General features: G+C 47.2%; 1 protein-coding gene across 1 annotated transcript in view; it reads left to right on the top strand.

Moving 5' to 3' along the window:
• ME3 (malic enzyme 3) overlaps window positions 1-14,355 on the top strand; it is a 181,860-nt gene that overhangs the window by 83,995 nt on the left and 83,510 nt on the right. Inside the window, exons 2-3 of the mRNA XM_014790396.2 lie at window positions 286-419; window positions 3,405-3,554. Of these exons, the coding sequence (XP_014645882.1) occupies window positions 286-419; window positions 3,405-3,554 (284 nt within the window). The remainder of the gene's footprint in view (window positions 1-285; window positions 420-3,404; window positions 3,555-14,355) is intronic.

The following is a 14,355-nucleotide window of genomic DNA, read 5'->3' as shown; positions in this document are numbered from 1 at the left end:
AAATTGTTCTAAAAAATAAACTGCATTTTAAAAAACAAAAACAAACCAGAAGAACCTAACGATGCAGGTATTTTCCCCATTTTTCCAGGAGGAAGCCGAAGCTCAGGAGAGACCAGGTCACTGGCACAAGATTGCCCAGCTGCTTAAAGGGCAGACGTGGGATTGGAGTCCAGGGCCCTTTCTCCTGAGCCACACAGACTTTTGCCTGTCGGTGGATGGAACTCCTTCTTCTGCTCCTTGGTTTCCTGCATATCCATTTATGAATGTGTTTCTCGTTCTCCCCAGGGGATGGCCTTTACTCTTGAAGAAAGGCTGCAGCTTGGAATCCACGGCCTCATCCCGCCCTGCTTCCTGAGCCAGGACGTCCAGCTCCTCCGGATCATGAGATACTACGAGCGGCAGCAGAGTGACCTGGACAAGTCAGTGCCTAAAGTCTACCGCCTCTACCCGAGCCCTAGGCTGAGCTGGCTGTTTCCTGTGGTCCACAGAGGGTTTTCTGGATACTCTCGAGCTAGCAAAGGCCAAGAGCCCTGAGAGATCCCAGACCCAGCCCTCCCTTCCATAGGGTGATGGTCTCCCTGAGGGACAGGTCTTGTTATGACTGAAGACTGAGGCACAGTTGACACATCCTGGGAGAACTGGGAAGGGAGACTGAATTCTACCCGGTGGAATCTGGTTGGACCTCTGGGAAGTGGTGGGATCTGAGTCAGCCCAGGAGGCACTGATAGAACTCCAGCAGACAGCAGTGGGGTTCATGGAAGGCCTTTCACTCAGCGGGAAGAAGTGGAGCAAATATATAGGGACAAGTGTGTTAAGGAAGTGGTCCGTGGCCCAGGTTCCTGGAATAAGAGGAATGTGGTGGAGAAGAGAGGAAATGGACAGGGACACCTTGGGAAGGACCTGGGATGTCATATGCTGGAGGTCTATGGGGAACACTTAATAACCCTGCCACCCCTCTGGATTTTCCCCAGTGGGCATATATAGACTGAAGAGCCAAATGGGGGATCACAGGGTCAGCTTTCCTAAAGAAGATGGTGACCTCCCAGGTCACATGGCTATGGATTGGCACAGCCAGTATTTGAACACAGGCAGCTGGCTTCAGAGTCTGTCCTTTTAACCTCTCTGCTATACCACAGCTAAGAGGCATTGGAGCTTAGTGGTACAAGACTAGACTCTAGTACTAGACTGAGTTCAAATCTTCATTCTACCACTTAATAGCAAAATTACTTAGCCTCCTTGGGTCATTCCCCATCTGTACAAGGAGTATATCACTGGTACCTAACTCATAGGGTTATGATGAGGGTTAAATGCATTAGTATTTGTGATGTGCTTAAAAGAGTGCCTGGCACATAGTAGGCACTATGTAAGAGCTTATTAAATAAATGTCTCCTTGCTATGGGCTCCAGAAGAAATGTAGGGACAAGATAAGGGTTCCCCCTACATATCTATAGAGCTTAATGGCCAAGACTTTGGGTCTTTGAGGGTGTGGCTGTCCCACTAGGGGCAGAGCTCAGCAGCATGTCAAGGTCATCCTGCACTCATCTTCCTCTGCTCCCCCCATACCATCCATGGCTTCTGAGTGGTAGTGGACAAGGAAGCCTCTGCCTACTCCGCCTTACTCCTGAAGTGCTAAATTCTGTGCATATTACTTGTGGTAACTCCCAGGCCATACTGCAGCCCAGGCCAGATATTCTGTCCCTTTTGCTTATCCCAAGCAGATTGGGTCTAGCCATGTCACCCTGAAGAGCAAACCAGAAAGCACACAATTAATCCAACTAACACCATAAAACATGTTCTACCTTTGAAAAATCTGAAGCTCAGTCTTTTTGTTCAATTTACATAGAAGAGTAAAAGTCAGAAGTGACATCTTCTCTCCTAAAGATATTGAACTCTAAAAATTATAAAGTCCCAAATGCTTTCTTCCACAGTTCTTTTAGCGAGATGGGCCTCGCTCATTTGCCAGGAAAGACATGCCAGGCTCAGGAGGCAGGGGATGTGCGGTTCCTGGGAGCTCTAGAGGGCTTGCTCCTGATGCTCTGTTAACTGCTCTGACCCACTCATTCCCAGGAGTCCCTCATTTCAGCAGGTGCTGGGGGAAGTGCTCAGGAAGCTCCCCAACTTCTTTTGGGTAAGGGCAGTGGTGTGCTGGTAAATGTTTAATAACTGGTTCTCCAGGAGAGGCAGAAGAAGCCCCAATCTATAGCATTCACCAATTTCCATGGTGTAAATATTCCTTCCATGGCCAATTTCAAGTTACCAACTTGACATCACCGAATGCAGAATTGGGAAGAGATGGGTACTGGGTAGGGAACCTTACACTAGTGATGAGTTGAGATCCTGGCTATTCTGAGCATAAATCCTCCCTTCCTAAAAGCACCTTCTAAAACATAATTTTCAGTTCTGCACCAGTGCCTTTGGTGGGGAAGAAGAGGCTGAGGCCCCAAGAGGTCAAAAGACTTCCCCAAAGTTACATAGCTAGTAAATGGCAGAGCTGGGATTCAAAGCCGGCACCCTGATGCCACGCCTGGGGATCATTCTCCTATCAGAGCATGTCTGTCATCCCATTCTGTGTCAGGGCCTCAAGTGCCTCCATGCTTTCTCCCAACTGTTGTCCAAAAGGGTTATGATATCAGGGGTCACTAACACCTCATTGTGAATTTCAACCCCTGGGTTTTTTCTCCCAGAGGTTTTTGCATTTTTAGGAGTGTGAATGAAAGGCTTTTTTCCTGGCATAGGGATTTCAGGCTTCAGGGAATAGGTGAGAGAGAGATTTTTTTGGAATTTGCCTCCTGAGATCACTTGGAGGTCAGCCACTTGTGAACTCTGCTTGTGACGGGAACCAGCCCTGTGAGGTGGGAAAGGCCAGTTCGTTCGTACATCACTGGTATGCCCAATATTTTCCTTGACCCTACTCTACCCCCAGAATATTATTATTCTGTTGTCATCCATTAATGTCCATATAATAATAATAATATAACTAACCATCTTGCACCGTGGTTGAGAGCACAGACTCCAGCATCAGATTGCTTAAGTTCAAATCCCTATTCTGCCATGACACCTTGGGTGAGTTTTTTCGTTTCTCTATGCTTTGGTCTCCTTGTCTCTAAGATAGCAAGAATTATAGCCCCTACCTCACAAGCCATTGGGAGTTTTAAATGAGTTAATGTAAAATATTTAGAATTGTACCTACACCATGTATAATAATAGGCACCATAAGGCAGGTGGTATTCTCCACATTTCATGGATGATGCGACTCATGCTAGGGGAGATGGGTGCTGTGCCCATGAATGAGCCATTGTAAGTAGCAGAGTGGGAGCCCTCAGTCTTTGTTTGCATCAAGGGCCTCCCCTGCTGCCACATAGGGTGCTCATGTGATCAGCTTAGTTCTTGTCTCCCTTTCCAAGGTACATCATTCTCATGACACTCCAAGACCGGAATGAGAAGCTCTTCTACCGAGTGCTGACATCAGATGTGGAGAAATTCATGCCCATCGTGTACACACCCACCGTGGGGCTGGCCTGTCAGCACTACGGCCTGACCTTCCGTAGGCCCCGGTGAGCTGTCTTGGGGGCGGGTGAGGGCTCAGGAAGGGGCTGACTCACAGAGGGGAATCAGTTCTTTCTGCTGGCCTTGCTTAATGGGACTCTGGAGGCTATTCCTGATTGGGCCATCGGCCCAACAGTGAGACATTTGATTTTAAGCACTTGCTCAGGAGAATGACCCCATAAGCAGAGAAATGAGCTGAGAGAGTATCTAGTAATACTCTCTATTACTGTGGAGTAATGAGTGGAACTTCTCCACCTCCAAATAATAAATGCCCAACATGTTCAGATTTGGCCTGCGAGGTATTTCAGATTGTTTTTCTCTCATTATCTACCTATCGCTTCCCCTTACTTTCCTGGTCATCTCGAAAGGGCCGACAGCTCTCCTGCCAGTTTGGGCCAATGAATAATGGAATGTTGGATACCAAAGACTGAATTCTTCTGCTGACTCAAAGAACTAGTATTTCTTCATTTAGGCCTGACTCAGATTCCACTTAAATGTCATTTTATCAGGCAAAAATTTGGCACTACGTTTTCTTTCAGAGCCAAAGAATTTGGGGGCAGTTTTCCAAAGAGATCGCTTGGTTTTTTTCATGGTGAGTTCAGAATATATATTTTTAAAAAATAGAAAAGGAAAAATGGAAAGATTTTCAAAGGGTTCTCCCTGCAAGGTGTCTGGTAATTATCAATACATAGTTCTAGAACTAAGGAGAAAAGAGCTGCCTGGGTTTATCATATGTGATGGAACAATGTTTTAGTCTGTCTGTGTTAGAATATGTAAACATACAGCGTACTGTGCACAGATGTGTAATTTACGTTTATGTAGAATTTATAAATCTGTCTTTATAAATCGTGTGCTATATGAGGAACATGTAATCATGGATCTAGAACATCTTTTGTTAATTTGGAACAACAGTCTTCCAGTTCTGAAGCCAGCATTTGGGATGAGCATTGCAGACCCATCGCTAGAATCCCTGATGCCTGTTCTCCTCCTTTCCTGGTCACACTGTTGCCCTTGGCAGAGGGTGGCGCATCAGACCTTGTCTTAATGGGGATGTCCAGCTGTTGAAGCAGACACGTCCTCTTCACTCAGAACAGCTATGCTTCTGCAATCCTCTAGGGGGTTTGGGGGGTGGTACTGCGCTGTCTTCCAACAGAGACTCCTGTTCTTTTATTCTCATCCCCAAAACCAACAGTGCCAGAGACATTGGGACCTGATGGTACATTTCTGAAGGATACAGGGCCCTATTTACCTTCAAGTTCCTATTCAAAATGGTCCTTCCATGTCCTCCCTCCTGCACAGTGCAGATCAGCTCGTATCATTTCCCTCCTCTAACGCTATAAGCAGCCGCCTAAGGCTTGAAGAAATAAGTCCAACACTTTAATGAAACCAAGGCTGTCACAGCCAGCTTGTATTCAGAAATCCTATGTTCTTGCTACGCTGATCTATTCTCCATGCCCAAGTACGTCTGGTGTTCTCCTCCTCTGTGCCTTTGCGAATGTGGTCCCCTCTGCCTCAAACTCCTGCATTCTCCCCTTTCTTCGTTCTCTACCCATCAAAGTCCAGGTTATCCTTCAAGACCCACCCCAAGAGCTTCTCTGTGGAGCCCTCCCTGATCTGCCCTGGGCTGAACGGATCGCTCCCTTCTCAGCATCCCCACAATCCATTACATACTCCTAGTCTATAATTTTTTGTGCTTTCTGTTTTTAATTATTTGTATGTCAGTCTCCTCTACTAGAGCACAGATTTCTTGAGGAGGCAGGAAACCTGTCAGATCCATTTGTGTATTCTAGACCAGTACTTGTTGAGTAACTGAAACCTGGATGGGAAAGTAGCATTGTGTGCTGACCGGGAAGAACTAGGTCTTTGCAGTCAGCCCTGAGTTTTAGTCTCCCTGACCTTGGACAAGTTTCTTATCCTCTCTCAGCCTTAATTTCCACATTTATGAGATGGAAGTAATAATACTCCCTACTTCAAATAACCATTGTGAGGGTAGAATATGATAGAGTGGATATGCTACCTGGCATAAATGTTGGTGTCTATTTTCCTTCAGTAACTATTGTACAGGAAAGAAGGTTTGATAAATGTAGAATCATATTGTGCAGATGCACTTATAATTTCTTATAAAGAAAATTGAGTCATTGAGTATAATGAACTAACACTTCTAACTGCAGAGGTAAACCAAACCCAATGTTATGCAAACACATGATTTGGCTCTTCTAGAACCCACTGTTTCCGAAGAGGTCCTTTAGCCCTTACGCATGGCTCACTGCCTCCACTGGCTTGCAGCTTAGATATTATGGAAATGCGAGGCCATCCCACTCCTGCCCTGACTCCCAAGCTGTGTAGGAGCCCTCCTCCACAGATGTTACGGACTAGATTGTGGATTCAGTTGTTGGTTCCAGATAAACTAGTATCAGGGTCAGGACCCTGCTTATGCAGCGGGCTCATGACAGTAGAATTTGCCTCCAGAACCCACTCCTGAATTCAGGGAACACCCCAAGACTGAATTTGAGTTAACAAACATTTATGGAGCAAGTACTAGGTGCTGGGCATCATGTTAGACACAGTGAATTACCTCACAGAGCAAGTATGGTTCTTGACCTCAAGCAATTCACCAGCCCAGTGAGGGGCCAGGCAATAATAATATAAGTTAAATATAATAAAAGGTAAAAGAAAATCAGAGATTTAATAGAGCCAAAGAATTACAGGTATATAAGGGAGAGGAAAATTTATTTTCCCTAAAGCAGCAGGAATGCTTCACAGAAGAGATGACATTTGAGCTGGTCCTTGAAGGTTGAATAGGAATTCCATAGGTAGAGGCAGGGGGAACGGCCATTCCAGGGAAGGGCCTGATTTTATAGGCTTTGTAGACACCCAGGTAGTCAGCTCACTTGGGTATCTTTCCATCTCCTGTGCCTGGCAAGGAGGACAAGGGAAGGGGAGCTAGGCCTTTACATCTGTTGGCTTATAATGGAGCCTCTCCATGTCGTGAAAGGTTGGTTTGGTAACAGTATCTCCATTTTACAGATGAGAAAATTGAGGTGGGCAGAGGAAAGGAACTTGTCTGAGGTCACAATTGGAGAGCAATTGGTGAAGTCAGAATTCTGACTGGGAGTTGAGGAAAGCTGCACCAAAGAGGTGACATTTGAGCCAGGCCATGAAAGATGATTGCAAAGAATTGAGACAAAAAGTATTTGTCTGCAGTGATCCAAGCACACCCATCTCCCCCTTGCTAGAAAATATGACCTCTGGGACCTCTTGGTGGGTGAAACAGGAGAGAAGAGGGGCTGGGTAGGAGAATTGGCCAGTGGTTCTGCCCAACAAAGAGGAAGTGCTTGGTCTCCTTCCCACCACCCGGGAGGCCAGATTAATGGGGAGCTGTTTCAGACTCAGGTGCAGGCCCCACTGGCAGTTCTCCAGTGGGTTAGTGATGGAGAGGGACGTGGCAGCAGAATGGGGGTCCATGTGGGTGGAAACAGTGCCCTGCCAACCACTTGAGACCAGAGAACCAGGTCAACCTTGAGTAGGTGTAGAGAGGATGCTGCAGAAGCTGGGCACATAGCATGGAAACAGGCGTGCAGTAGTCCCAGCAGGGACCCTATAGTTGAACTGGAACCAGGAGAAAAGCATAATCGTAATAACTGCTTGCTAAAGGCCAGGTATTAGCCTAAAATATTTACATGTATTAACTCTAAAGTATCACAGTCTCCCTAAGAGGTAGGTACTATTATCCCATTTGTAGATGGGGAAACTGAGGCACAGAGAAATAACTTGCCTAAAGTCACACAGCTCATAACTGGCAAAGCCAGGACTCAAACCCATGCAGTTCTACACCAGAATGTGGACAGGTAACCACTATACTACACTGCCTGCTATAGTTTGGAACTGTGCACATTTGCTGGACATTCAGGGAGGGGTGCCCTTGTAGTTCCAGGAAAGTTTGATTGCCCAGGGGTCTAAGGCGGGAATTGCTAGGTACGGCTTCCAGAGCCTCTCCTGGGAGAGAGTGATCCAGCCAGGTCCTGGGCCCGAGGCTGGGTGGGGCTGAGGCAGGCGTGGACAAACAGAACTGTCTTCTTGGATTCGTCCCTCACACTCTTGGTACAGACTTCTCGGGTATGTTTTGCACAAACCCCTCTTCAGATGATTACCCAATTAAGTTATTTGACATGTGACGTTCTGAGCTGTTGCTCCAGGTTTCCATCTGGCTGCCTTCCAGGTGTTGATTCCACACCTGCTTTGCTCCTTCGAGAAATGGGAGTTTGGGCTCCACCCCAGAGCTTCATCTGACGCCTGGCTTTGAATGGTTTTATGGATTAGGATCTGAAGGGAGGACAGCCCCAAGGCCAAGAGGGAGAATCAGCTCCTTCTCAGTTTCTGAAATGATAAACATTCCTGCCAGGTTCCCCGGGAACAATGGAGTTCTCTGTGAAAGGGCCTGGCCCCTCACCAAAACTAATTAGGTCCAGCTGATGCTAACATTGAACCTCCAGCGTGCCTGGGGCTCTGCATCACCCCTCAACCTTGAGGGAGATGCCAGAGTGTCTTGGGGCACCTGAGTACCCCTGGGCAGATGCAGAAGGTTCTGGGCTCTGTGGAGCCTCTTCCGCCCCTTCCTGCCTCCCCTTCCTGCCTCTCCCCTGGCACACCCTCTGCACATGCTTCCCTGGGCCATGGATCCTGGCTAGCCTGCCATGAAGGAATGCCCCCTGAAGGTCAACAGTGTGTGACTCAGAAGAGATAAAAGCCAGAGGTGAGGCCAGGCAGGAGGCTGGAATGCAACTCAACCAGGGAGGGAGTGCGGGGAGGAGGCCAATACAGTGTGGCTGGCTGTCAGGGGGAGTGAATACTCTCCGTTCCCCAGGCCGCCTCCCTCTTGACCAGCCCTGTCTTCACCCTCCTCGTCCTCTTGAGCCCCAAGTGATGTGCACACACCTGTAGAGCTAACATTTCCCAACCTGTGTGTGCAGTCCAGCCTGTATGGGTGACGAGGGCTGGGTTGTGGGTAGTGGAAGGAGTATGGACTTTGAAGCCAGGCCAACTTGGCCTCCAATCCTAGTTCCTGATGACTTTTGACAATTAATTTAGCACCTCTTACACCTTTCATGTGTAAAATGGGAATAATGCCCATTCACATGAGAATTGTGAGAATTCCATGAGATTCCACGTGTAAAGAGCCCAGCCCTAGTAAGTGCTCTGACCTGCCTGACCCGTCACCCTCAGGACCTGTCATCTGACTCAGTCACCCTACCCAAGAATCTAAACTGTAAACCAACTGAGGGCATCTTAGTCCGCTGAAATGCCACCATACTCTGTTGTTGAGTCAGACCTTAAATGATCTGTGCTTAACTAGCAAATCCATTAGCAGGTACATGTGAGGAATTAGAGGCTGTGATGAGTTAGAAAGGTGAGGGTGGGAAGTGGGATTTGGTTTCACTAGTGGGAGGCTCTGCGGAAGATACCTGAAGACATATTTGGATTTGGACAAAGCCAGCAGCCCTTGGCCCTGAGCCAGGCTGTGGTCCCTCCTGACTGCACACAGGTGGGTTTCTACACACAGGCCAGTAACACGTACACAGAATATTAACAGCTACCATTTATGGAATGCTTCCGAGGCTCATGGCGGGCCCGAGGCTAGGTACTTTGTGTGCGTTATCTCTGAGCCCTACACCAACCCCACAAGGTGCTTGTTTCTTTACCCAGATGAAAGCTAAGGCTGACTTGCCTACGACATTGCAGCTGACTCAGCGCCAATTCCCCGTATTTTCCCTGCGTTCACAGTCCAGCTTCCTGTGGTCCTGGTAAACATGGCGCATCAGAGGTAAACACTTGCCTCCTTACCTTCACGTGAACTCCCTTGCATGACTGGTCTGCACACATGAGGGACACACACACACACACACACAGGCACACAGGAGGGCAGTATACCATGGTGGAGAGAGCACTGGGGCTAGAGTCCGGAGGGAGTGGGTCAGCTCCCCCACTAATACCCATGTGGCCTTGGAGCCCTGCTACTCCCCATCCCCAAGGCTAGATCACAGGGACTGTCCACCTTGTGGGGTGGTTGTGAAGGTCAGATGAGTTAAGTGTGTGTGAACATGCTATATCAATTATGAAGTTCCCCACAAGCTTAAAGGGGTATTACTTTTCCTCTTTTCTTCTCCCTTACCCCAACCCCCATAAAAGGGTGTGGTTAAGGCTCACACTCACCTCCTTGGGGTTTCCTGCTCCCCACTCACTATGTCTGGTGAGCACTTGCCTCATTTTCTTTACATTAGAACCTTCTTATCTTCAACTACCTCCACCCACATACACACATAATACATACAGAAGGGCCCCTAGGGCACATGCCTCTGCTTCCTAAATGCCCACTGAAGCCATACACAGAACCAAGGGCTGCCAACACTTGACCAAAGCCACTCTGGAAAACAAAGACAACCTTATCTCAGCAAATGTCAGAAGACCCCTGACCCCCAGGGCACAGTCTTTGAGCATATCACAATCTGGCCTCCAACCCAGCTGTCAGTCAATGGAGAACGCACACACACACATACACCCCACCCCCAGCATAATTGAGAGGCAGGCAGAAAGCAAGGATTAGCATCATCAGACCAGCTGCCTCTTCCCCATCCTCAGGGTACCAAAGTGCTGATTCCTGTGGCGGAGCCTGTTCCACATCTAATTACGGCCAGGTTCCTCTGCCAAACTTTTCCAGCTGTGCTGCTGGAAAGGCTCCCTGGAGCAGAGCAAGCACAAGGTCTGCAGCTGGGTCTGCTTAGCTTCTCGTCTGGCCCTTGTGTCCTCCAGCCTTTTGTTACGGGCAGAGCACTGGGTTAGGAGTCAGGCAGACCTGGGTTCTAGCCCTTGCCACCCTCTTTCTGGCTGACTCCTTAGGCAAGTCACTTAGCTCCTCAGTCTCAAGTAAAAGTGGGAGGGTTGGAATGCATGGCTTCTGTGATCTCTTCCAGCTCTAACCATCTTTGATCTAATAATCCAAACTCTATAACCAAGTTAGGAATGAGATCTTGAAGTGAGCCCGAGTCACATTATGTAGCTGAGCCTGTTTCCCTACCTGTAAAATTAACAGGGTCAAGTTCGAGCAGTGGTTCTCAGGGACAGCTGTGCATGGAAAGCATCTGGGAAGCTGTAAATCAGAATCCCTGAGGTGGGGCCCAGGCAGCTTTAGTTTTCAGAAGCTCTCCAGGGATTCTCATGGGCAGCCAGGGCTGAGAACCACTGTGCTGGGTGATCCTCGAAGTTCGTCCAGCTTGGATCTTCTGTGACTTTTAGGAAGTTGATAACCTGCAGCCCATATTTTCCAGGCCACCCCAGCCTGGCAGTCTGTTAAAGATTAGGGTCATGATAATGTAACAGAACCTTCGTATCCAGCTCAACCCTCAGCAAGTTAAACTGTTGAACCCCACTGCCGAGTTCCCTTATCAATCATTCACAGGGTTAGTGGGTGGGCGAGGGGATGGGAATGACCCTCATGTATGCTTTCCTCCTCCCTTCCCGGATTTCCTCCTGAGCCTCCATCACTGCACAGAAGTCACTCCTCTCCCAAGCTGCACCCTCATCCCATATCAGCAGTTAATTAGACAGGAAAAAGCATCTGACCAAAGGTGACTCATCATTTGGGTGAGCACGTGACCAGTGTGGCCTGACTCAAAAGATGAGCTGGGCCGGTTGGAGTCCTTTTCAGGAATTCGAAGCAACTAATGGGAAAAGTTATATGGAAAGACTTTTCCAGTTAGGAAGGGAAATTAAGGCAAAAAGGATGCTATGATTTAAACTTTAGAGTCAGGTCATAGTAGACCAAAAGCAAATGCTAACTATGAAGGCATAGAAACAGAAGTAAGAAATAAAGAAACGAGTCTGTGGAGAGAGAACAGGGAAGATGGAAGAGGAAGGAAAAAACAGGCAGAGCAAGTGGTGGGTCCCCAGGGCTGCCTCAGTTCATGATAGCAACCCATTCCCGTTCCTGTTCACAATTCACAATAAATTCTCTTTCTCCGGAGATAACTTAAATGAATCTCTGCCTTATGTAACTAGAAGAGCCCAACTGAAAAAGAGCTATGGCATTAGATGGATCTGATTTGTGCCCTGATCCCCATGTTAATAGGGTGGGTGGGGCTAACAGATTAAAGTGCGGCATCTCAAACTTCAGTTGGCATTAAAATCACCTGCAGGGCTTGTTCAAACGGACTCAGAGAACTGACATATCTAACAAGTGCCCAGGGATGCTGATGCTGCTGGTGGGACCACACTTTGAAAACCACTGGATTAAAAGCTGGTGAAAAGTTGCTCACTGAAAAATGAATAGAGACCGTCTGAAGGAAGCAGGAGGAGTAGATACCAGGCCCCACTGTGCATTAGCAGAACTAGCTGGGAGTCGTGAGATATGGATTCTGGTCCCAGTTTTTGCCACTAACTAGCAGTGTGACCTTTGGTTAATCCTTCCCCCTTTCTGAGCCTCAATCTCCTCATCTATAAAACAAGAAGAATTTACTAGGTGATCTCGGGACTTCTTTCCAACCCTATAGGCTCTAATTTTTTGAGCAGATTAGAGTACTGTGGCTATAAATTTGCCTCTGAAGTTTCTGGTATGTAAGGGAGGAAAATGCAGAAGTAGATGAAAACACATACTTTTCATTTCTGACAAGAAAAAGCTTGCAGGCTTATCTACAGAAGTGTCATGTTTGCTGAGAGCTCTGACTCACATATGGGCACCTTCCCAGACAGACCAGCTGGGCGGTCCAGGGTCTGTCATGGCTTGTTCGGTGCCATGGCTTGGGAACCGATGCTGGTAGATCTCAGGAAGGTGGCACAAGGAGTCCTTTCAAAGCCTGAGGTTGTTCAGCTGTTTAACAGGAATGTCACGTGGAGTAAGTTAAATTGTATCTGGATCCCACATCACTGCAACCCTTTGGAACAGAGACATGGAGGAGAGAAGGATCATTTATTTTTGTGTCTGCATCACACGGGTTTCAATCACTGCAGGAATTGGCTTATTCTTTTTTAGAGGAAGTTTTGAGATTTACGTACAAAAAGGTGAGTTTGTACTTAGTTGCATGTGACCTGCCTGGGACTTGAGCATCCAGAAGGAGCAGGTTGCTGTGTGAGGAGGACAGAGGACCCCCCTCAGCCATCATGAATTTGGGTGTAGGGGGCTGAGAGTGAGGGTGGGGATGGTTGAGCAGCTCCACACAGATGCAAAAGTTATATTTTCCTGCTCAGGCTGGAGGCAGATGAGCTTTATTAACTAGAACAGGATGTTCTGGGTTTGACTTCCTTTAGCCCAAGGCAGATTTCCCTGACGATTTAAACAAAGTGATTTTTGTTTCTTTTTTATCTGGCTCTGTCCTTTTCCTCCCTTGTCCCTGGCAATCCTAGCCATGGTAATCAAAAGAATAGGTGTGGGAAAATTTCCTTACTAAGAAGGAAATACGTACATACAGGCAGGAGTTGAGTAGACCTTTCCTCAAATAAACCTTAATCTCCCATTAACCTGTAAAATGCACTAAAGCTTGTGTTTGCTCATGCTAAGTTTAGTCCAAAAAGAGTGGCTTCTTAAGAGATGCTGCAAGCAATGCAAATGTTTTGAAAGGTTCTAGACTGGAGGAAGAGTGAAAAATCATTGTTGTAAAATTTCTTAAAGAAAAGTGAAGGCTGCCTTGCCAGAAAAGAACCCACCCCCCACCAGCTGGCCAACCCCTGAAATCCAATATTATTTTGACATCCTTGTGTTAGTCCATTGCACCTACAGGAATCTCCTCAAATTTCCCATGTGCCCTCAGGGGTAGCGTTGAAAACTTTATGAACTGGTTTCTTACAGATTAATCTTAAACCAGCATTTCCCAAGACCATAGGGATTTGGACTTAGGAAGGATAGGTTTTGTTTGAATAGGAGAGGAATGGGAAGGAATAGATCAAGAAGATCTTGTCTAGGGTGCTGGAGATGGAAACAAGGCTCAGAAAGGGTGTCCCAGTGTGGTGTCAGCATTTTCCAGAAGGTTACTGGCGGGGAGCAAGTGGAAAAGCTAAAAGGACAAAAAATAAGGTGGGTGGTGGAAGACGGACTTCTCCAACTCCACACAATTTATTATATGAGCTCCTCTCCTGGATCACAAGCTTTAGCAGGGAGGAAACTGTGTCTTGTTCTTCCTTGTCTTGTCTTCCATGATGCTGAGCACCTACCAGAGAGAGCACTTAAACACTGCCTTCTGATTAGGTTCAACAAGCATTGATCATGCATCATCTTTATGGTTGGCCATCATAAGTACAGGGAAGACCCAAATGGAATAAGATAGGTTATTCCTGGTTCCTGTCCTTGAGGAGTTTACAGCCCAACTAAGGAGAAGAGCAGCTCTAAGGTGATATAAGCCAATTAGTAAAGTTTGGGGTGGATTATCTAGTTTACTTTGAAGGCATTGAGATAATTCATTATGGTAACAAATCTCTCCACTGAGTTGTTGGTTCTTGATCTAAACCTGGAGAGAAGGATTTTGATTCACAGTGGGAAGATGGCCCAGCACAGTCCCTGGCATACAAAGATTTATCCGATGAGTTCCAAGCAAGAGGAACTGCATAAGCAAGACATGTAGCTGGAACAGCCAAGAATCACAGATTCTCAGGACTGGGAAGGCAGAAGACACTGCTGGTTGCCCCTTCCCCCTTCTTAACAAAATCCTGGGGTTTTTTTCAGTTATCTTTCTTCCCCCAAATGGCCATGTGCTTTGAGAAAGTCTTGGCCCTTCCCAGAACCAAGCAGTGGGTGTTAATTAATCTCCACCAAACATAGTGAAGTCC

The sequence above is a fragment of the Ceratotherium simum genome, chromosome 7 (genome assembly GCF_057802395.1).
Source record: "Ceratotherium simum simum isolate JZ-2026a chromosome 7, ASM5780239v1, whole genome shotgun sequence".
In the NCBI taxonomy this organism is placed as follows: domain Eukaryota; kingdom Metazoa; phylum Chordata; class Mammalia; order Perissodactyla; family Rhinocerotidae; genus Ceratotherium; species Ceratotherium simum.
The sequence above is the reverse complement of the archived record's forward strand: the minus strand, read 5'-3'. Positions and strand labels throughout refer to the sequence as shown.